This window comes from Saccopteryx bilineata, chromosome 2, assembly GCF_036850765.1.
Source record: "Saccopteryx bilineata isolate mSacBil1 chromosome 2, mSacBil1_pri_phased_curated, whole genome shotgun sequence".
Classification (NCBI taxonomy): domain Eukaryota; kingdom Metazoa; phylum Chordata; class Mammalia; order Chiroptera; family Emballonuridae; genus Saccopteryx; species Saccopteryx bilineata.
This window is the reverse complement of record NC_089491.1, coordinates 34773515-34796077: the sequence shown is the minus strand read 5'-3', so window position 1 is coordinate 34796077 and position 22563 is coordinate 34773515. Positions and strand designations below refer to the sequence as shown.

At 43.9% G+C, this 22563-nt stretch overlaps 2 protein-coding genes across 4 annotated transcripts in view; one reads left to right on the top strand and one right to left on the bottom strand.

Annotated features, from left to right (window-relative positions):
• HEMGN (hemogen) overlaps positions 1-11457 on the bottom strand; it is a 50866-nt gene extending 39409 nt beyond the window's left edge. The window contains exon 1 of one of the 2 annotated variants that reach the window (XM_066256677.1): positions 11362-11457. The gene's annotated coding sequence lies outside the window, so the exon portion shown is untranslated. The remainder of the gene's footprint in view (positions 1-11361) is intronic. The other variant, XM_066256676.1, reaches the window with a different exon arrangement.
• Positions 10039-22563, top strand: part of ANP32B (acidic nuclear phosphoprotein 32 family member B) — a 28305-nt gene continuing 15780 nt past the window's right edge. Inside the window, exons 1-2 of one of the 2 annotated variants that reach the window (XR_010729057.1) lie at positions 10039-10315; positions 21599-21748. Coding sequence is in view for 1 of the 2 variants with exons in the window: in XM_066256678.1 (XP_066112775.1) it covers positions 10262-10315; positions 21599-21748 (204 nt within the window). In the remaining variant the exon portion in view is untranslated. The remainder of the gene's footprint in view (positions 10316-21598; positions 21749-22563) is intronic. The other variant, XM_066256678.1, reaches the window with a different exon arrangement.

Sequence of the window (22563 nt, the reverse complement as noted above, 5' to 3'; positions counted from 1 at the left end):
ATGGTCTCTGGCTTGAGCCCAAAGGTCGCTGACTTGAGCCTAAGGTTGCTGGCTTGAGCAAGGAGTCACTTGCTCTGCTGTAGCCCCCTGGTCAAGGCACATATGAGAAAACAATCAATGAACAACTAAGGTGCCACAATGAAGAATTGATGCTTCTCATCTCTCTCTCTTCCAGTCTTTCCCCATCTGTCCCTCTCTCTGTCTCTTTCACTAAATAAATAAATAAATAAATAAATAAATAAATAAATAAAATTTTAAAAAAGGAGGAAGACTCCCTTCCTCTAAATTCAAAAACAGCACCGGGAGGTTGAACCCCTCTCAAGTCACATTACTCTTATCTTCTCTTTCCTACTCAAATCCCCCTCTTCCTTTCTCTCCAGCCTCTCTCTTCAAATTTTAAGGACCTTTGGCCTATATGGATAATCCAGGATAATCTCAACTCAAGATCCTTAATCACATCTGCAAAATCACTTTTGCCATACAAGGAATTCATTTAAAAATCCCAGAGATTATGACATGGACATCTTTGGAGAGATATTATTCTGCCTATACTACATGGATTTACCTCATTTTGTTTAAGCATTCATCAGTTGACGAACATTTGGGTTATTTCCATTTTGGGGCTACTATGAATAATGTTGCTATGAACATTCCTACACAAGTTTTTTGTGGATTTACATTTGCAGTTCTTTGGGATACGTACCCAGGAATGGAACTGCTAGGTCATATGGTAGCTCTATGTTTAACTTTAAGTATACAATTCAGTGGGTTTTAGTGTATTCACAAAGTTGTACAACCAAATCATCACCATATAACTCCAGAATATTTTCATCACCCTAAAAAGAAACCCCACAGCTATTAGTAAATTTCTATTCTCCCTTCCTGCAACCTCTGCAACCACTAATTTGCTTCCTTACTCTATGGGTTTGCCTATTTTGGACATTTCACATAAATGGAATCATGTTGTATCATATAGTTTGTGACTTTCATATCTGGCTTCTTTCATTTAGTGTATTTTAAGGTTCGTTCATGTTGTAGCATGTGTATCATAAGTAGCTCATCCCTTCTCCTGGCTGAAAAAATTCTACTGTATGAAGATACCACATTCTGTTCATCCATTCACCAGTTTGTGGACATCTGAATTGTTTCCAAACTTATGGCTATTATGAATAATACTGCTATAAACATGCACATACAAATTCTATATGAAAATATATTTTCATTCTCTTGAGTTTATACCTTGAAGTGAAATGGCTGGCTCTATGTTTAACTTCTTTGAGGAACTGTTAGGCTGTTTTCTGCAGTAGCTGCACAATTTTACATTCCTATCAGCAATGTACAAGGGTTTCAACTTTTGCACATCCTCAACACACTTGTCCTTTTTTATTATAGCCATCCTAGTAAGCATAAAGTGGTATCTCATGGTGATTTTGAGTTGTATTTCCCCAATGTCTAATAATGTTTAGCTTTTTTTCATGTCTGTCGATCATTTATATATCTTTGGAGAAATGTCTAATCAAATCCTTTGCTCATTTTTAATTGGGTTATTTGCCTTTTTGTTGATGAGTTCTAATTGTTCTTTTATATTCTGAATACAAGTCCCTTATTAGATATATGATTTGGAAATATTTTCTTCCATTTCATGCATTATCTTTTACTATCTTAAGGGTGTCATTTGAAGCATAAAAGATTTCAATTTTGATTAAGTTCAATTTATCTTTTTTTTCTAGTATGTTGTGCTTTTAGTATCATAGCTAAGAAAGCTTTGCATAATCTAAAGTCATAAAGATCTATTTCTATATTTCCACCCAAGTCATAGTTTTAGCTCTTATATTTGTCTATGACCCATTTTGAATTAATTTTTGTATATGGTGTAAGGTAGAGATTCAATTTAATTCTTTTGCATGTGGATATGTAACATGCCATGTGTTTAAAAGACTATTCTTTTTGCATTGAATTGTCTTGCCACCTTTAACTTTTCAACCTTGTCATTGGTTTAAAACTGTTTAACAACAAAAGAAATTTAAGGATAATACCTAGTTTAGGCAATGATGAAGGGAAGTCTTACACACTGATAAGAGGAGTATAAAAGCTATACAGCCTCTGAAGTGCAATTTGCTATGCATATCCAAATTTGAAATATATATACTCTGATCAGGAATTATATTTCTAGGAATTTATTTCAAGGAGCTAATTATACAAAGATGTTTTGTATAATGGTGAATTGGAAGAAACTTAAATGTCAATCAGTAGGAAACTAGGTGAATAAATTATGCTACATCCATATACAGCTAGTGCTCGACTTACGACGATTGGTTCTGACAGACGGTCGTAACACAATTTGGTCGTAAGCTGAGTAGGCTATCTGTACAGTACTGTGAAATAATGTTATAAAAATCTTTAAGTCATATTTTATCATAATTTTCTTTTATTGTTATATATCATAATTTTCTTTGTTCATTTTATGCCATTTGTATCATCTCTACATCATTTTGTTTCTTATTTTTATATTCATCAGGTTTAAGTAAAACACTGCATTACCAGTACAACTGGTTTAATATTTGCAAAGACAATTTCCTCTTGGTAGACATCTTGGGAGGGGTTTGATGAAAAATATCCAAGACACAAAACACAAATTGCTGTACTGAGTCTGGGATAACAATTGAAATGGTGCACGCGGAGATGGTAGTGTTGCCAGAAGCTGGTCCGCACTGTCGTATGCCCAGCTGGGCAACGCTTGTGCTGCCAGATGCGGAGCAGTCGTGGCTAGCGATTGTGGTCGTTAAGTCAAATGGTTGTAAGTTGCATAGGTCCTAAGTCGATCAATATTTGTAGTGAAATATGATATAGACTTTAAAAATGATGAAGTAGACTTGTATATATTGACTTGGAGGAATACCTGTAACTTACTGCTATGTAAAAAATAAGAGCATATTACAAAGTACCACTTATTGTATGCATTTATATAATATATTTTACATATGCATATACATTCATGAGATAGCTCAGAAAAGACGAGAATATTAACAGTGGTTCACTAGGTAATGGGATTTTGGCTTTCTTTTCTTTTTTATACTTTTTTGCATTGCATGAATGCTACTTGAATATGTATTGTCTTTACATTCAGAAAAAGCTATTTTCGTGTTTCGTAGGAAAATGACAAGGAATATATATTTTAGGGTATTTATTCAATAGCATGGAAATATGTTCATAATATATTAAGTGAAAAAAGCAGGTTACAGTATCAGGCTTTTGAAAATATATATATATATATATATATATATATATATATATATATATATATATATATATATATATATATATATATATGGGGTTTTTTGGGTTGTTTTTTTTTTGTATTTTTCTGAAGATGGAAACGGGGAGGCAGTCAGACTCCCACATGCGCCCAACCGGAATCCACCCGGCACGCCCACCAGGGGGCGATACTCTGCCCATCCAGGGCGTCGCTCTGTCGCGACCAGAGCCACTCTAGCGCCTGGGGCAGAGGCCAAGGAGCCATCCCCAGCGCCCCGGCTATCTTTTGCTCCAATGGAGCCTCGGCTGCGGCTGCGGGAGGAGAAGAGAGAGACAGAGAGGAAGGAGAGGGGGAGGGGTGGAGAAGCAGATGGGCGCCTCTCCTGTGTGCCCTGGCCAGGAATCGAACCCGGGACTTCCTCACGCCAGGCTAACGCTCTACCACTGAGCCAACCGGCCAGGGCCTGAAAATATTTTTTAAATGTAATATAGTATTTCCTAGGTACAATGGTAGTTTTTGTTTGTTTTTTACTACTTATCATTTCTGAAGTAAGGATGTCTCTTATAATCAATATGAATATTTAATGTGGTGGATTTCCCCCTTGCTGCCTCCCTCAAAATATGTTATTAAAGAGCTGATGCTTCTAGGAACCTGAGAACTGATGTGTACAGAGAAGAGACTGGGGGAATAGACATCAAAATGTGACCAATGCATGCTTAGCTCTGAATTGATATTTTTATTTTCTTCTCTTTGTTAAGTATAGTTTTCAAGTTTTCTATAGTATATGAATAGATGGACATAAAAAGAAACCTTTTTATGTACTGCTTTCCTCTTTTTTCTTTTCTTTAAAGCTCTAATTGGCGTCACTAGGTGATTCATGAATCAGACAGTATCTCATCTAACTGGAAGGGTGCTCCTGCCCTGCTCTTCTTTTTTTTCTTTTGTATTTTTCTGAAGCTGGAAATGGGGAGAGACAGTCCAGCAGACTCCCGCATGCGCACAACCGGGATCCACCCGGCACGCCCACCAGGGGGCGACGCTCTGCCCACCAGGGGGCGATGCTCTGCCCCTCTGGGGCGTCGCTCTGTTGCAACCAGAGCCACTCCAGCGCCTGGGGCAGAGGCCAAGGAGCCATCCCCAGCACCCGGGCCATCTTTGCTCCAATGGAGCCTTGGCTGCGGGAGGGGAAGAGAGAGACAGAGAGGAAGGAGAGGGGGAGGGGTGGAGAAGCAGACGGGCGCTTCTCCTGTGTGCCCTGGCCGGGAATCGAACCCGGGACTTCTGCACGCCAGGCCGACGCTCTACCACTGAGCCAACCGGCCAGGGCACCTGCCCTGCTTTTCAAGAAGTAGAATGTGAGGATATTTGGGACTTCTGGTCTTTGGGCTTTACCAGAATGAGACTAACAAATTAGCACACAAACTACCTCAGGAGTGTCAGAGTCTAGAGTGAGGGAGGACTACCTTGCATGACCACCAAGGGGCCTCTGGTTGGACCTGAGCTGGCAAAGCAAACTCAAGAACAGATGGGAAAGTTCACTGTGCCGGAACAGGACTTTGGGGTAGCTCTGTGGGGACAAGGAAATCCCTGTGAGGTAGGAGAGCCCAGAGGGTGGGGACACTGGCTAATTATGGAGGAGAAGCATATCCAGCACTGTGGGGCCACTCGGATATTTTCCAGTCTAGCTCAGGAGCACATTCCCAGTCCATGAAGAGACAAGGGACTGTGTGAAATAGAAGATGAGTCCACCCCATGTAAGAGTCAAAAGTTATATTGGTTTGGGGTGAGCCCTTTTCTCAGTAAAGGGCAGGATAACTACAGGAAACAAAGGACATGGAGCAGAGGTAGAGGACTGATGGCCACAGCAAAACTTCTATAGCCTCAGAGGAGGCCAGCAAGCTCCAAGCCTCTACTTAGGGTAAGGAAGGGACTGGGGCTTGCAGTGACTATGGCAGGGCACAGAGGAGAGTGCCGGGTACTGAGCCACATAGGAGCTTCGTATTCATGATTATATCTAATCCTCACAACAGTCCTGAGATGAGCTGCCTGAGGCTCAGAGAGGTTATGTGGTTTGTCCGAAAGCCTCATTAGAGTCCCTCTCTAAGAAGGAAAACAACAATGAGCAAAGATAATACTCATACTTATCATATTAACTTATTTTTTGTACTGATAGGTGAGAAAAACAAGTTTCAAAAAAATCCTCAATCTGATTCTAATATTTTTTTTCACTACTGTATAATAAAGAAAAAAAGGTTCAAGAATATATACCTTAATAGTGGGTATATCTCAATGGCAGGAATTTAATTTTTAAATTTCATTTTCTGAGTTTTTTGTTCCCTCCCACCTCCCAGTGAGCAAGAAAATCTTGAAGCAAAGAAAACAAAAAAAAAATTTCAGAAGCAGTTGTGAGGAATAGTAGGACATGGTAATGATAATGAATTACAATGAGATTTTTTTTAATTGATTTTAGAGAGAGGAAGGGAGACAGAGACAGGAACATTGATCTGTTCTTCCTGTACGTGCCCTGACTGGGGACTGAACTGGCAACCTCTGCACTTTGGGGTGATGCTCTAGCCAACCAAGCTATCCAGCCAGGGCTACAGTGAGATCTTTATGACAGAGAAATCCAGATTCTTACGAGCTATGTGAGTTCTACTTGGCTTATACAAGTCTGTTTCCAAAATAATAACAGGGGATTATACTCTTGTCCCAGTGAGCTGTTGCCAGGATTAACTGAAATGCAATATACATGAAAGTCTCAAGCACAGTACTTGGCATAAGGATGGTACTTAATAAATATTAAACCTGAGTCTTGTAGTCATAACTCTTCCTTGCTGCCCCAAGAAGGCCCAGCACCTACAGCTGTTTCAGAGAGCAGAAAGGAATCTGGTTCCCTTGGCAAGGGGCCTTTACTAGACCTGCAGCTGCCTACACACCTGACACTTTCCCTTCCTCTGTTTTTACCATCTGGAGACTTACAGGATCTCATTTCTTACCCTATTTTCATCTAACTATTTTCTTCTCCCTCTCCTTTTGTCTCAATAATCTCAGCTGCCTAAATAGTATTCTTGAGTATATGCAACTTATTTTCAACATAATACACATTTGCAAAGATGGCCCAGGCTCTTACTCTCCACTTATATCATCCAGAAATATTCATATGAGCTCAATCTAGTTGAAATCTTAGATCCTTCAACAACTCCCATGTGTTACCTAATAGCTATAACAGGTACACACACCATGCTATGGAATGCTAGAGGACAGATTTAGCAATGGGTCCATATGTATATAGAAGAGGAGGGTAAGAATGGAAGTTTTTAGTTTTAAAAAAGTAATGATTTCTCCACCCTGTACTATGCATTAGCTTCATATACTGTCTTACAAAAGAAAAAGGGTGCCATTCTGCCCAACTGGTTTGAAAGCCAGTTAAAGCAATGCCTGAATGAGGCTGTTTCCTCTCATCTTCAGATTTATTCAAGTTTGTTACCAGCCACAAAATTTGTGGAAAGCTCAGGTCATCCGATGAGTTGACGAATGACTTCCTAGTGCTGAGGCAGTGAAGTGGAGAGCAGGTCCAAGCAGTTACAAATTAGTGTTCTCCTCAGACTATATGGAGCTTATTGGAGTACACACACATTCTCATTAATAGGCAATTTTAAGACTTTAAAGGGTGCCCAAAACTGGGGATTATTTGATATTTTCATTACTTATAAGGCAAACATGATTGTCAATGGAAAAAAGGATTCACCAATAGCTCAGACTCCCTAATAAATTAACAGGCTGTTTTCACATTTCCTTATTCCCTTCCAGCTCTTATTCAAATCCATAAATCCATGAACATGGTAATAACCATGGATTAGATACAATTATGTATTTTAGTTTTCTCACCCCCAGAACCATACTCAGAATGATGTTAAGCACAGCAATATTCAAAACCAGGGCACTATGACAACAGCCCCTTCAGGCCTGCGGACTGACAGTCCAGTGGAAGATGTTGGCAGGGCAGTGAGACACACCCTGTTTCTGCCTGTGTTATTTATGCCTCTGGCAGTGAAGCCCCTGACAAAGAAGCATGTCACTGAAACACATGCTCTTTGTTCATAGAGGTGCATGCCAGCACCGGCTGTGTCAGAAGGGACAGTACCGGGTCTGTAGTCTCTCCTCCTTTTGCTTTCTTTTTATTTGCTGCACATTGTGGCTATGTTTATTAATCACTTTGTAGCATAATCTTATAAAACACACATTTACCCTGTGAGGAGAGTCCTTCAATACCCTTGAGTTGGTCATACAGAACAGGTTTCCAAGACCTGCTTGGTGTCTCACTAATGATCAGTATCATCTCCCCCATGGGCCACCAGGTTACCACTGGCTTTAGCAGACCTACCACGTTCCAATCTTCTTCAGCATCTCCCCTTTACCTGCAAAATGGCATCTGCATGTTTAGTATAAAAGGTTCTGTATAAATGTTCCCAAGCTCTTGCTCCAAATCAGGTCCCCACCCCATGCTAGGACTTCATTCCAGTTAGACTGATGACATAGGAGAAAAGATGGCAGGCTTTGGAGTTAGACCTACTTGGATTTAAACCCTACTTCCACCTCTTGTTGGCCATGCAGCTTAAGGCTCAGTTTCTCACCTGTAAAATGATTAAAACATAATCTACTTCACAGGGTTGTTTTTTGATTCAATGAGAAAGAACATATCAAGCCCTAAAAGTGGGTGGTAAATCATTGCCTGCTAACTCATGAAACTGACTTGTTTTGTAAAAGCCTTTCTCTCATGGCCCTGGGGTTCTCATAACCTTATAGCTAGACCTTGTGCGTCATCCTGAAGAGCACCTCCTTCACCATTTTCCTGCCACAGAAATGTCTGCTAAGGCTAAGACTCATTGTAAATACGAAGGTCAGGAAACAACATACTAGAATTTTTTTTGCCTTTTTCCATAAGCCTTTTTATTTTTTATTTTTATTTACTTATTTATTTTTTACAGAGACAGAGAGTAAGTCAGAGAGAGGTATGGACAGGGACAGACAGACAGGGACGGAGAGAGATGAGAAGCATCAATCATTAGTTTTTCATTGCAAGTTGCAACACCTTAGTTGTTCATTGATTGCTTTCTCATATGTGCCTTGACCGTGGGGCTTCAGCAGACCGAGTAACCCCTTGCTGGAGCCAGCGACCTTGGGTTCAAGCTGGTGGGCTTTTGCTCAAACCAGATGAGCCCACGCTCAAGCTGGCGACCTCAGGGTCTCAAACCCGGGTCCTCAGCATCCCAGTCCGACGCTCTATCCACTGCGCCCCCGCTTGGTCAGGCTCCATAAGCCTTTTAAAAACTTTTTTTTTTTTTTGCATTGAAATTTTAATTAATTGTGTATTTTAAAAATTGATCTAAGTGGATACTCTCCCTCTGGGGAACATGCCCTCGCCTTTATCTTCCTCTTCTTCTTCCTCCACAGGTCTGTTACTTTTGCCATTCCCTCATCTAAGCTCTAGGGGCCCTTCTTTTGCTTCTGCAACTTACTAAACTCATGCAGCCCAGCAGGCTCATTTTCACTACCTCTGTAACTTTCAAAATAAATTTTTTCTTATAATTTGCAGAGAATAAAATAACAAACAAAATGTTAAAGTGGTTTTGTTTGCCATATGTAAAATAGGAGGGGGGGTCTTAACGTTAAGAAATCTTAGGTTAATGTACAAAATTTTCTCTATTCACAAGTTGTTACTAATCTTTGGAGACTCTTTTCTGTATTAGAAGATGGTATCTGATTAGACACGTGACACATTAACATTTTAAGCTGAATATAACGTTATGTTACTCTAGGTGTGCAAAGCAAATTTGGTGCTCTAACCCTGGCTCTCAGAATGCTCTCTGAACCAGACCATTACAAAGGCTACCTGCCAAGTTTCACCCAAACCGAGACCATCAAGAATTTACATACCTCACAGGGGTCTCCTAAGAAATAATGGGATAAAAGTATTCGGGAAAACTAAAACTCCAAGACTCCATTAGAAATGCTAGCTGCTGCCTTATTAGCCTACATTTAAATATTAGAAACCCAGGGAGAGTCTATTGAACTCGGTATGCTGGGCTTCTCTATGGCTCGGGCAAGTGGACGGAGCTGCTCCTGTCCCAGCCAAAGACCGACTTCACCGGGTGCCATGCGTTACAATGCGGGAGGGGGGCGTGGTTCCGCTCCCTACCGGGGTCTCCGTAGTCCTTCCATTCCCGCCTGGCCAAGGACACGGCTGGGTTCGGGCTGCTGACCGACACTACGGGGTGCAGAAGGTGAACGCAAAAGCCCCATGTCCCATGCTCCCTTCCTGTGTCCCGCCTTTGCGGACGTCCAGCTGGCTTGGTCGAGCTTCAACAGCCGGACCTGGCCTTAGGGACCCCCAAAGCCCGGCTGTAAAGACTCCCTCTGAGCTCTCCCAGCAACCGTCCAAGCGCGGTCCGAAGACCGGCGTCGGAGCGAAGCGAGGTGGGGCCCAGGGGTCTCAATTCGACGGCGAGCGGGGAAGCCTCCGACCAAGTTCTTACATCAGCCACCACACGTGCAGCGGGAGCGAGGGGAGGAAGTCGCTCCAGTCCCGCGGGCTGCGCCTTTCCCCCAGCCTCCGCCCCTCCCGCCGCGTCTCCCCGCCCCGTCCTTGGTGCAGCCGCGGCCACCTAGGCGAGCGGCGCCTCGCGGGGCCGAGTCGAGCGGAGCAGCCGCCTGAGCCGCGTCGCCGGTTTAAGCGCAGTGCCGGGCCGCGGCCGGGGGCGGCGGTAGTGAGACCGGCGCAGCGCTCCAGCCCCCTTTTCCCTCCGTGGTTTCTCTCCGCTCCCGTGAGTAACTTGGCTCCGGGGGCTCCGCTCGCCTGCCCGCACGCCGCCCGCTGCCCAGCCCCGCGCCGCCGGCCTCTGCCGACGCCAGACCCCTTCCGACGGCCCTAGCTGCGCAGGCCAGGACGCCTCCCCCTCGGCCCCCTCCCCGGAAAGTTAAGTTTGAAGAGGGGAAGAGGGAAACATGGCCATGAAGAGGAGGATCCACCTGGAGCTGAGGAACCGGACCCCAGCGGCTGTAAGCGGAGCCCCTTCGGGTGCCCTCTCCCTCCAATGACTTGCATGTAATGGAGGCCACCTGCGGGCCCCCGGCCGCGCGTGTCTGGCCCCGGAGCGGGGAAGGGCGCAGCTCGCGGGCTCGGACGGGGAAGGCGGGCAGCGAGCCCGCGGGGCCCCGCGGCGGTCCGGGGAAGGCGGTGGGTGTGGGAAAGCAAACTTTGAGCTCGTCGCCCACCGGGGTCCTTCGTGGAGGAGCGCGTGTGCGTGTGGCCGGCGGCGAGGGAGGGAGGAGGGGGTTGTGTAACGCTGGGAGCCATGTTTGCAGCCTCCCGGGATGCGCGGCTCCTCGGCAGGTACCGAGCCTGCCGAGGAGCCGCGCGGCCCTCCCAGGCTGAGCCCGCGGCAGGCCAGGCGGGGCTTCGCGAGCCCCGGGCCGGCCGGAGAAGGGCCGCGACCGCAGGGGTCCGGGGGCGGCTCGGCCAGCCCGGTCTCGCGGTTGGCGCCGGCCGGGCCGAGGGCAGGGGCCCTGAGGCGAGGAGGGCGCGCTCAGCCCCGGAGGGGGCGAGGAGCCCTGGGGGTCCGGGGGCGCGGGCGGGCGCGGCCTGGCGCGCGCCGCGCGGGGGAGGGGCGAGCCCCGGCGGCGGAGGTGGCGCAACCGCCGCCCCTCCCGAGGCCAAGTTTGAAAAAAGGACGCAGTTCCCGCCATTTTTCAAGCCTAAAAATAAAACTTTCTCCACCATCTTTGTCGCTCCCTTTGCGCCTTCCGGGCATTGCCCACTCTCGACCTTCCAGGGCGGGCCCCGGTCGGCCCGAGCCAGCCGTAGTGGTGGCGGCTTCACCCCCACCGCCCGCGCCGCGGCGGCGGAGCCCGGGGCCCCTGTCCGGGAGGCTGGCCCCTTGGTGTAGGCGGGCGGAGGCTTCTCGCGCCAGCCGGGGCGCGCCACAGGCCGACACAGCGCCATGTTGGCGGGCACCGTCTCCCTCCGCCGCCAGAGCCGGCCTGCGGGCTCGGCCCTGCCCGCCCGCCCCCGGCGGTGACTCCCGGGCGCCGCTCCCCAGGCCGACCTGGCGGCGTGTCTCCAGCCCGCCGCGCCGGGGCTCAGCTCGCACTGGCGGGAGCTGCGCGCTCCGCCGCCGACTCATCTCCTCCCCGGAGCGCTCCGTCCTCCTCCCCCGCCCCCCCAGCCTTCTTAAAAGGGCAACGCCTGGCGGCCGGCACCGCCCGGGCCAGGCGCCGAGGGTGCGGACGGCCTCGGTGGCCTTGGCCTCCGCCTCCGCAAATGTTAGAGTGCGGCCGAATGGGGCCTGCTCTCGCCGGCCGCGGCTGCGTGAGCAGCCAGCGGACCTTTAAAAATTGCCTCTTCTCCTCTACCCTCCCTGCGCACTGGAGCGGCTTCCCGCGGCCGGCCGCGGGGCCGCGCCTCTGCCAGACCCCCTCTTAGGGTGAGTGGCGCGCTCTGGCCCGGGCTAGCCCTGGGGAAATCCTCCCAGTCTTCCCCAGCCTTCCCCAGTCTAGCGATGCACGCGTTTCGTGCAGTAAGGTAGCTGTGGGTAACAAGTTGCCAACTTGTGGAAATTCATCCACGAGATTTTGAATCACTGAGGTCACCACAAATGAGGTCTGGGGCGCCGCACCGTGTGGCCACCCAGAGCATCCCTGGGGGATCTGAGGGCGTGGGCATCCTGACAAGGCCCCCGAGTTTTAAGGTTGAGATCGGACCATATTCGTCCCTTCGGTTTATCAGTCAGACATTTTGTGTTGGCCACGTGCTAGTATATTAAAGAGTTAATCTTCACACAGTAATAATACTCGTTGAGTTGTGTTCTTATTTTTAGTTATTAATTTCAGGCGATTACATTATTGCTGAGTAGTTATAAATTAATAGAATGTAGAGTAATTAAATATAGGCAAAGTTTCCATAAGAAAAATACACATGTGGATTTAAGTTTTCAAATTTAGAATTTGAATTTTTTGTGGGCAAGCTAAACTGCTATTGAAGTACTCAATAGGACTTGACTTGGGTTGGTGAAAACACAATGCAATATACCTATGATGTATTACAGAATTGTACACCTAAAGTCTATATAATTTTCTTAATCAGTGTCACCAAAATTTTTAATTAAGCCCTGGCTGGTTGGCTCAGTGGTAGAGCGTCGGTCTGGCATGCAGGAGTCCCAGGTTCAATTCCCAGCCAGGGCACACAGGAGAAGCGCCCATCTGCTTCTCCACCCCTCCCCCTCTCCTTCCTCTCTGTCTCTCTCTTACCCTCCCGCAGCCAAGACTCCATTGGAGCAAAGTTTGCCCGGGCGCTGAGGATGGCTCCGTGGCCTCTGCCTCAGGTGCTAGAATGGCTCTGGTTGCAACAGAGCGATGCCCCAGATGGGCAGAGCATCGCCTCCTAGTGGGCATGCCGGGTGGATCCCGGTCGGGCACATGCGGGAGTCTGTCTGACTGCCTCCTGGTTTCCAACTTAAGAAAAATTAAAAAAAAAAAAAATTTTTTTTTTAAATTAAAACGTTAAAAAAAAGTAGAGAAGGGAGGGCCTTACAACACAAGTTGAGCAGTAAGAGCAGTGTTGCTCCCTCTGGGAAATAAAACTAGGCTGATATTCCCACTGTATGGAATTTTTTCATACATAACTTAATATGTTGCTTTTGAAAAGTACATATACGGCCCTGGCTGGTTGGGTCAGTGGTAGAGTGTTGGCCTGGCATGTGGAAGTTCTGGATTCGATTCCCGGCCAGGGCACACAGGAAAAGCACCCATCTACTTCTCCATCCTTTCCCCTCTCCTTCCTCTCTGTCTCTCTCTTCCCCTCCCACAGCCAAGGCTCCACTGGAGCATAGTTGGCCCGGGCACTGAGGATGGCTCCATGACCTCCACCTCAGGTGCTAGAATCGTTCAGGTCGCAAAGGAGCAACACCCCAGATGGGCAGAGCATTGCCCCCTAGTGGGCATGCCGGAGTCTGTCTGATTGCCTCTGCTTCTAACCTCGGAAAAATACAAAAAAAAAAAAAGTTCATATATGTGTAAGTGTTAATTTTTCAAGTAGTCAACTTAGTCCTTACCGTCCTGCGAAAGGCAGGCCAGCATTATATGGCTACTTAGTTAAAATTCAGTTAAAAGGTCAGTTTGACAGTTGCACTATCCACATTTCAGGTGTTCAAAAGCCACAGTTGACTAGCAGCTACTATATTGGACAGCACTAGTCTACAGTAATCCAATGGTTTATTAAATACCAACACTGTGCCGAGACCTAGAAAAGCAGTGTGAACAAGTTAAAGAGCAGTGCCTTCCCTCATGAGGCTTAGACCCCTGTGCTGCCTGGTACACTCCTGCTGGTTAGGGGCCTTGAGTGTTTTAGGAGCCAGCCTACACCACAATCCCACTAGGGACTCTGACAAGGGAGACTGAGACCAGTAAGAGTTGAGTTCTTAGAGTAAAAGTTTGACCTTAAACAGGAGGCTTTCCAGGGAAAAAAAATGCTGTAGATTTTGAAGGAAAATTTATAACAGAAGTTAAAAACTTTTTGCACAAAAGCATCATCCTTAAGGTAAATGAGAAGTTCCAAGACAACTCCTTTAAAACCAGTCAACTAGTCATGGCTCCTGGGTGGGGCCAATTCTTAGTAGGCTCTGGGATCCTGAAGACTTTTGTCATTTGGAGAAAAAAAATTTTCTTTCTTTGTTGACTGTATTAACAGGAGGTTCTTAAATGTTCAAGAGTCTATCCCATGGTTGACCTTAATGTCATCAAGTGAGATCTAAATGTTTGAGGAGGATAAATGGATGTTTGATCATAAATGTTAGAGTATGTGTGTGTGGCTTTTTTGTTATTTTATTTGAGGGTTTGCAAAAGACCCTGATTATCGCTTTACCTTTTTGTGTTCTGTGGCCAAAGGCTTAAGTTAATAGGTTAGTTCTCCTATTACTATAGCCTTGTTCTTTTTAAACACAGGTATTTTTATGGGGGGGGGCTAAAAATATATGTATAGCTCAATTTTTCCTAAGTCCAGGAGAACTCTATATAAGAGGTATGTTCGGACAGCTAGCCTTGATACTAGCTCTGTTTTGAGTTTTTCGTTAGAAAGGCAAGAAGTTCCTGAGGTTCATAGTCTGTGCCCGTATGGAACACTGCTGGGCTGTATGCTAGACTGAGACATTTCATATGCCATAAGTATGCCAAAGTAGTCTTTCCTTAGTCTATTTTACTGGGGGGGGCACTTTACGTTTTCCTCACACTTTCCCCCAACTTTAGGCATCTATTTTGTGTCTATTGTGATACAATTTTGAGCTTAATGGGATATTCTAATTGGTTGGAGAGCAACTGCTTGGGGTTTTTTCCTTGTATAAGTAATACATATTCATTGAAGAAAAAATAAAGATACGCTAAAAAATAGTAGATAAAGATAACCAAAAATTAAAGAAAATAGAAATCTTACACACCCCCATTCTACCATTTAGACAGTCTAGTGTGTTGCATTTATTTAGTTGTCTATATCTTTATCTTCCTATTTAGTTAGCATCATGGTTAATATATCTGCATAGATTATAATTTCACCATCCCCATGGGGTGGTTAGAAGGTTTTTTGGGTTTTGTGGGTTTTTTTGCCTTGCTTATTTAAGAGAAACAGGAAAGGAGAGAGAGCAGAGATGCATCAGCTCATTGTGTCACTTTAGTTGTTCACTGACGGCTTCTCAATGTGCCTGGGGTAGGGCTCCAGCTGTGCCAGTGACCCCTTGCTCAAGCCAGTTACCATGAGATCATGTCAATGATTCCATGCTCAAGCTGGATGAGCCTGCATTCAAGCCAGCAACCTTGGGGTTTTGAACCTGGGACCTCTGTGTCCCAAGTTGATGCACTGTCTACTGTGCCACCACCGGTCAGGCATTGCCATTTTAAATATTACTGAAATGAACCTCTCAAAGTGAATCTGTCTTCTGCCAAGTTGCTTTTTAGAATGGTTCCTTTTACCCACCAGTAGTTCTGCCACCTAAGTTTGAGAACTACTAATATAAATCTGTGCTATTGTTACTTTGAAGACATTTTTGAAATAGTAGGGTAGAATGTTTGAACATTAGTTAACTCAGAAGAATGAAAATTAGCAAGAGTAGCAGTAGTTACGTTTTCTTTCTACATTTTGGGGTTATTTCACTTATAACAATAATCATGTTTTCTAATGAAAAGAATTGGTAACTTAAAAGATCTTTAATTCCTCTGTATTTTAAAAAAGTTGTTTTTTTGCCCCCTTGTAACAAGGATAACATAATTGGGGAAGGTCATCCAACCAGTTATATAAAATTGTCTCTTTTTTACTGTAACCAGGGAAGTGGGGGAGTGAGAGCAGATGGGAAGAGGATGGAAAGAAAATCGCTTGATGTCTTCTGCAGCTCCCAGCTCCAGTTCCCATAACTTGGCTACAATATAGCTCAGCTTTTTCAGTCAAAACAGTGTTTTGCTGATAACTATAGAAACAAAAACAAGCCCTGGATGGTTGGCTCAGGGTCAGAGCATCGGCCAGATGTGCGGGCAGCCCAGGTTCAATCCCCAGTCAGGGCATGCATGAGAAGTGAACATCTGCTTCTCTTCCCTTCCCTCTCCCTTGCTCTCTCTCTTCTCTACTTGCAGCCAGTGGCTCAGCTGGTCTGAGCCTCAACCTCAGGCATTCAGGATTGCTTGGTTAATTCGATCATTGGCCCCAGACATGGGTTGCCAAGTGGATCCTGGTCAGGGCACATGCAGGAGTCTATCTCTACCTCCCGTCCCTCGCTTAAAAAACAAAAACAAAACAAGTTACGGTAAATAGGAAATAATGGATTTTTGCTTTTAGTACGTACATGTTTACCTTAAATTCATGTTTGAGAAAAAGTTAATTTAATTGGAAAATGAGGTATGAAGAAGAGTGAATTTGACTCCAAAAAGCAAAAGTTAAACCATCTATTTTTGAGCAGAAAGTCAACTATTTTGGACCAAATAGCCCCCCCCCCCCCAGTTCCATCTGTAAATGTACAAGTGCCTGCCCAACCTTCCCTCCTTAGATAGCCATGGAAGATTTGGGGCATAAAAAAGGGAAACTAAGGCCATTTCTCCTTGATTAGAAACTCCCATTTATTCTGTATCTAGATTGGGAGGCAATGGAGTTATATACATATCTCACACACACACACACACACACACACACACACCCCACCCCACCCCCTGCCCCATGCACACTCTTACACAGTTCTACTCTCCCTTGCAAGGCAGCCTGGGTCCCTTCATACTGCAGGAAGGAGTGGAGGGTGGGGAGAATGAATGCTGCTGACAGTGCCTGAGAGACAACACCTTTTCTCCAAAGTCCTGCATAGAACTTGAGACAGGCTGGAAGGCTGCTGACAGAGGCTTTTCGGACCTGTCAGACTCGGAAGGGCAGGAAGGGGGACCCTCCTGTGGTCTCTGCTTTCTACAGTAGTTTCCACTCTGCTCTGTCCTTTACTGTGCATCTAGAGCCCTGTTCTGAGGATAGCACGTTTCTTTGTGTCCTCAGCCTTCCTAGAAAAGTAAAGGGACATGCCTTCTCTCCTGAGCCATACAGCCTTTTACTCTACTCACCTTAGTAAATTCTGTTGCCTTCTACTCGTGGAGAAAATTAAAGGTTTCAATGTGAACTTCTTGCTCTCCCACTAATAAACTCAGCTACACCTGTGCCCATCCTAGCTGTCTTCTGCTCAGGAAGAGCTGCCCTGCCTCCAACAACAGTAGCGATACATCTCATTTTTAATATGCATTTGTATTACTTATAGTTGAACAGGTTTTTTTTAATGTCTATTGATGATTTGTATTTTATATCTTGTCTGATGTTTTTGTCAGTGTTTCTTTTGGGGTGTTTATTTTTTTTCTCACTAGGATAAAAACAATATTCTCAAGATAAAATGTAACTAGCTGTGGCCAGATAACTGTTGATTAGACTAGAGCATCATTCCTAAGCACAGAGGTTCCCGGTTTGATCCCCAGTCAGGGCACTTACAGAAACATGGATGTTTCCTGTTTCTCCCTGACAATTTTCATTGTTACCTTTCTCTCTAAAATCAAACATTAAAAAAAGAAAAGAAAAACGTACAATGCAAATACCTACAATTTTCATATATCAAGAAAGGTCACAAAAATGTTAAAAAGAGGGATTGGTTGCCATTTTAAATAATGAACTCATAACTCAATAACAGACTCAAATGTTTATATTCTTTTGCCTAGCAATAGTTTGTGATGAAACAAGCAATCCTAATTACAGAAGAAATTTTACACAAAAAGATAATCATGGCATTATTTATAACGGAAAATTGGGGCTGTGTTCTATACGGAGGATTGTAATTTATGGTACATCACTATACTTTAATTTTTTTAGCTTTTAACAGGTATTCAGTGTTGTTATCTTAAAGTCTGCTAAGTTATATAGTTTCACCTCACCTATATTTAAAATATAAAAGACAAAAAATATACCAAAATATCGAGTGATGAATATTAATATGTTTTACATTAATGTGATTATACTTATGATCAGAAAGTAGGTTTTGTTTATATCCAAGTTGTCTCTTATTTCATCATCTGCTCAGTCCCCTATAATTCTGACACAAACCTCTTCTTCTATGCAGTACTCTTAAGTCTAGCAGTGACATATTTTACCTTTACTTTTAAAATAAATTAATAATTTCATCATTGAAGTGCAGAATAAGATTCTAGAGAAAAGTCTCCTGGTCACTTACATTCTGTCCCTGAGAGATTATCCCTGTGAGGTTTTATGTACATGTAAGAAAGTGAATGTATATATATTACATAAATCGTAACGTCCATTCTGTACATTTTTCATCCCACAATGTATCCTGGAAATGAGTCCCTTGTTGATGGGCATTTAAGTTCTCTAATTTTTTAGTCACTTCCTGTGCCTTATTTTATAAGCCTTTCTGGGTGTTTTATACTAATGCTTCATTTTTGGGTACTCCTAACTTCTCCAAGTCTCCTTTGCAGTTTCCTCCTCCCCCAGGGTTCCATCCTTGGTCCTCTTCTTAGGAATTCCAGCTTCCACTACTATCTGCGTCCCGATGACTCCCAAACACAGAATTTACAACCCATACCTCACTCCCCAACTCCAAACCCACGTGTCCAGCTGCCTGGGGATACTTTCATCTGGACATCCGATGGGAACTTGAAGCTTGATAGCTCTTTTCCTGTTTCTTACTTCCCTCAACCAGCTAGCTGTTCCTTTCTTAGTTCCATCTACCGATATGTTCCCATTTCACTAAACCAAGACCTCAATTCCTCTCCATCATCTTCTGTAGCTAAACCTGCAGATTAGAACTACTTTAACATTTTTTTCCTCCTAATTTTGTCTTAATTCCTTTTCTGCTGTGTGGTTCAGCAAACATTCTAACTCATACTTAAATGCTCTATGGTAGTTTTTTTTTTTTTTGTTTTGTTTTAGTTTATTCATTTTAGATAGAGGAGACAGAGAGAGAGAGAGAGAATAGGGGGAAGAAGCAGAAAGCATCAACTCCCATATATGTCTTGACCAGGTATGCCCGGGGTTTCGAATCAGTAACCTCGGCATTCCAAGTCGACAGTTTACCCAATGCGCCACTGTAGGTCAGGTGGTAGTTTTTGATGATTTTAGTTAAAGTGTAGTTCACTAGTTGAGAGAAATTGTCCAAAAGGTGATTTCACCCAGTGAGTTGGGAGGCAAAAGGCTTAAAAGGTAATATGGCTAATTCTAGTTCCTCCTCACTTGGCTTTTGGTATATTGGTGTCATTCCATATAATAATTTTGGATTTTCTGTCAGATAAGTCATAAAAAATCCCCCATACTGGCCCTGGCCTGTTGGCTCAGTGTTAGAGCGTCGGCCTGGCATGCAGGAGTCCCGGGTACGATTGCCGGCCAGGGCACATAGGAGAGGCGCCCATCTGCTTCTCCACCCCTCCCCCTCTCCTTCCTCTCTGTCTCTCTCTTCCTCTCCCACAGCCGAGGCTCCATTGGAGCAGAGTTGGCCCGGGCGCTGAGGATGGCTCTGTGGCCTCTGCCTCAGTTGCTGGAATGGCTCTGGTTGCAACAGAGCAACGCCCCAGATGGGCAGAGCATCGCCCCCTGGTGGGCATACCAGGTGGATCCCGGTCGGGCGCATGTGGGAGTCTGTCTGACTGCCTCCATGTTTCCAACTTCAGAAAAAGAAAAAAAGAAATCCCCCATACTAAATGAGACCATTTTAGTAGTGTTGCAGTATACTACTTAGGTGTGAGATGATTACAGTTGACCATTTTTATGGTTTGTTGGGGGTTTTGTTTGGTTTATTTGAGAGAGGGAGAGAGAGACAGGAACATCAAGCTGCTCCTGTATGTGTCCTGACCAGGGATCAAACAGCAACCTCCATGCAGAGATGACGCTCTAGCAAGCCGAGCCAGCTGGCTGGAGCTTTATTTATTTTTATGTATGTATATATTAATGAGAGTCAGAGAAAGGAAGGAGGGAAGCACTAACTTCTTGTTCTCATTCATACATTCAGTGGTTGCTTCCCGTGTGTATCCTGACTAGGATCGAACCTTCAATCTTATTGTTTCAGGACAACACTCTTAACCAATTGAGCTAACCGGCCAAAGCTGGGTATTTTTTGTTGTTTGTTTGTTTTGGGTTGTTTCTTGTTTTTTGTTTTGGTAATACAAAAGTAATACCTGCTTGTTAAAAAAAGTATAGATATGAATAGACAGCAAAGGTCTCTGTCATTTCCTTACTCCCTTTCCCCAGAGGTTACTTTTTTTGACATTTACTGTGTCCCAAGCACTCTTCTCTACAACAACTCCATGAGGTGAGTATGATTTTTTCCCCGCTTCACAGATGAGGAAACTGAGGTACAGCGAGGTTAAGTGACTTGCCTGAGGTATCACAGGTTATAGTGGCAGAGCCAGGATTCAACCCAGGCACCTGTCTCCAGAGCCCAGCTCTCCTCAGTTGACCTCTTAGGTTTTCACATGTGCTGATTTTTATCAGAAGGAAGAATGCCAGAGGTATCTAGAAAAAAGTGGAAGGAAGGAAAGAAGTTAAATAGTATACTAGGACTGCATGCATCGTGACTGAAACCAGGGCTTCTGAGGAGGAAATAGGGCAGTGAGAAGTAGTGAAGAAGTGACTGAGAAGTTGTGGTCTTGTGGGTATCACTGGCTCTATAAATTTCATTCCTTCTCTGGACATGGGGGAATGGTGGTGCAAAGAATAACAAGTTCTCCATAAATGATGGAAATTACTAGAGTAGTATTCTTAGATTCTGTATGAGAGGATGAAGACATTACCAGCTTCCATCCTTATTTTAGGACTATCAGCATCTCCCTTCCATATATGTATGTTTGTGTGTGTGTATGTGTGTATAATTGTTACATAGACACATATTTGATGAATGCTATTAAGCTTGGTAGATTACTGCAAGAATGCCTTCTGCAGTTAAAACTAATTTGCATCACTGTAAATTGATCAAAATGTGTTAAAATGTTTCAAGTTTCAGAGTCAACCACAGAGCAAGAATGGTAATAAGGATTATTATAGTATTCACACTTTATTAAATAATCAGTATTCAAAATCTTCAGATTTGATACCAGTGGGTGAATTTGAGTTCTGAATCTCAGGGCCCCCAAAGGAGATTTTTATGGCCTGGAAAAAGGAACCTAATTTAAGGTCTAACCATTCTCTCTCCTATCATTCTTATGTATAACCCAGATCAATCTTTGTTTTGAATTAAGGCCACTTTCATCTTGACCTCTTTCTAGTGTCAAAATAATCTTAGTAAAGATTAATAAAACCACAAGTGGAAATGTATAGTGCTGCCAAAATCTCTTAGTGATTTTAATAAGAATAATAAAGCTTTCCTGTTTTCCTTGTGTCAGTATCCTGGACCTTGAGGTAGACTCAGCCTAAAAGGGGTGAGGGGTTGCTTCCCTCTGCATTTGTAGTTGAAACTACCCCTTGGGGAACGGAGTTGGGAAAAGGAATAGGGAAAATAGTTTCTTCCCTTACATATTAAGAACTGTAGTTTCTGTCTCTGGAAAGGAAAGAGTTTAAATCTTTATTTATACCATGGTGTAACATTCCACCCTTGGTATCTATTAGTATATTGTTACTAAAGGCTTAATCATTTTTCATTTATTTATAACTGTGATCTAGGTCTAAGTAGAGGCTGCCCCAATATGTGGGTGTTTTTGCTGGGTATTTATGGTTGGAGGTTTTGCTTTGGGGGAGTTCTGTTTTCTGTATATTTTTGAAAGCTTTTCTTTTTTCTTTGTCATCTACAGGTTCGAGAACTTGTCCTGGACAATTGCAAATCAAGTGATGGACAGATTGAGGGCTTAACAGCTGAATTTGTGAACTTAGAGTTCCTCAGTTTAATAAATGTAGGCTTGATTTCAGTTTCAAATCTCCCCAAACTACCAAAATTGAAAAAGGTAGGTGCTTTTTCTGTAACAGTAAAAGAGAGGACCATCCCAGGAAGGGGGAAATATATGATTTACCTCTAAGGAAGCAGTTAGTGTAGCAGAAAGCACATGGCCTTTAGAACTGGGCATATCTGGGATTGAATTCCAGCTCTATCATTTCCCTGATGGGTGATCTTTTTGCAGGTTACTTAATCCTTCTAAGGCTCAATTTCCTCACCTGTAAACTGGTGATACCACCTGACCTTACAGAATTGCTGTGATGTTTGGAAATAATACATGTTGGATGCTAAATAATAGTTAGGAAGAATAAATTTGTGAATAATATATTACTTGTTACAAATTTGTTATAATGTTAAGATACATTTTCTTTTTAGTATGCTCTGGTTCAGGAAACACAGGTACCCATTGCATAATTTTTAATGACTAAAAATTTAAAATGTATTGTGAGTTACTACAAGAATTCATAGTAGCAAAGCTTTTGTATTTCCCTATCTTAGTTGATGGCCCATTGTTAGCGTTTCATTGTGGTCTAATTGCAAACCAATCACTAACCCCCTCCAACTCCCCCTTCCCAATAAAAACACAAGAGAAATGTTTTTTTGTCTTTGCATATTTAACTGTCACTGTGCCCCCAGTATGTCAATACAGGAGGAAACTTTGATCTTCTAGATTAGCCACTTATTTTACAGGCATGCCAGTAGACCTAGAAAAAGGTATAGTAATTTTCCTAAAGCCACCCACAGAAGTTACTAGTACTAGAGCCAAAACTAGAACCCGTATCTTCTATTTCCCATCCCAGTACCTTTTCTGTTACATACAGAAAG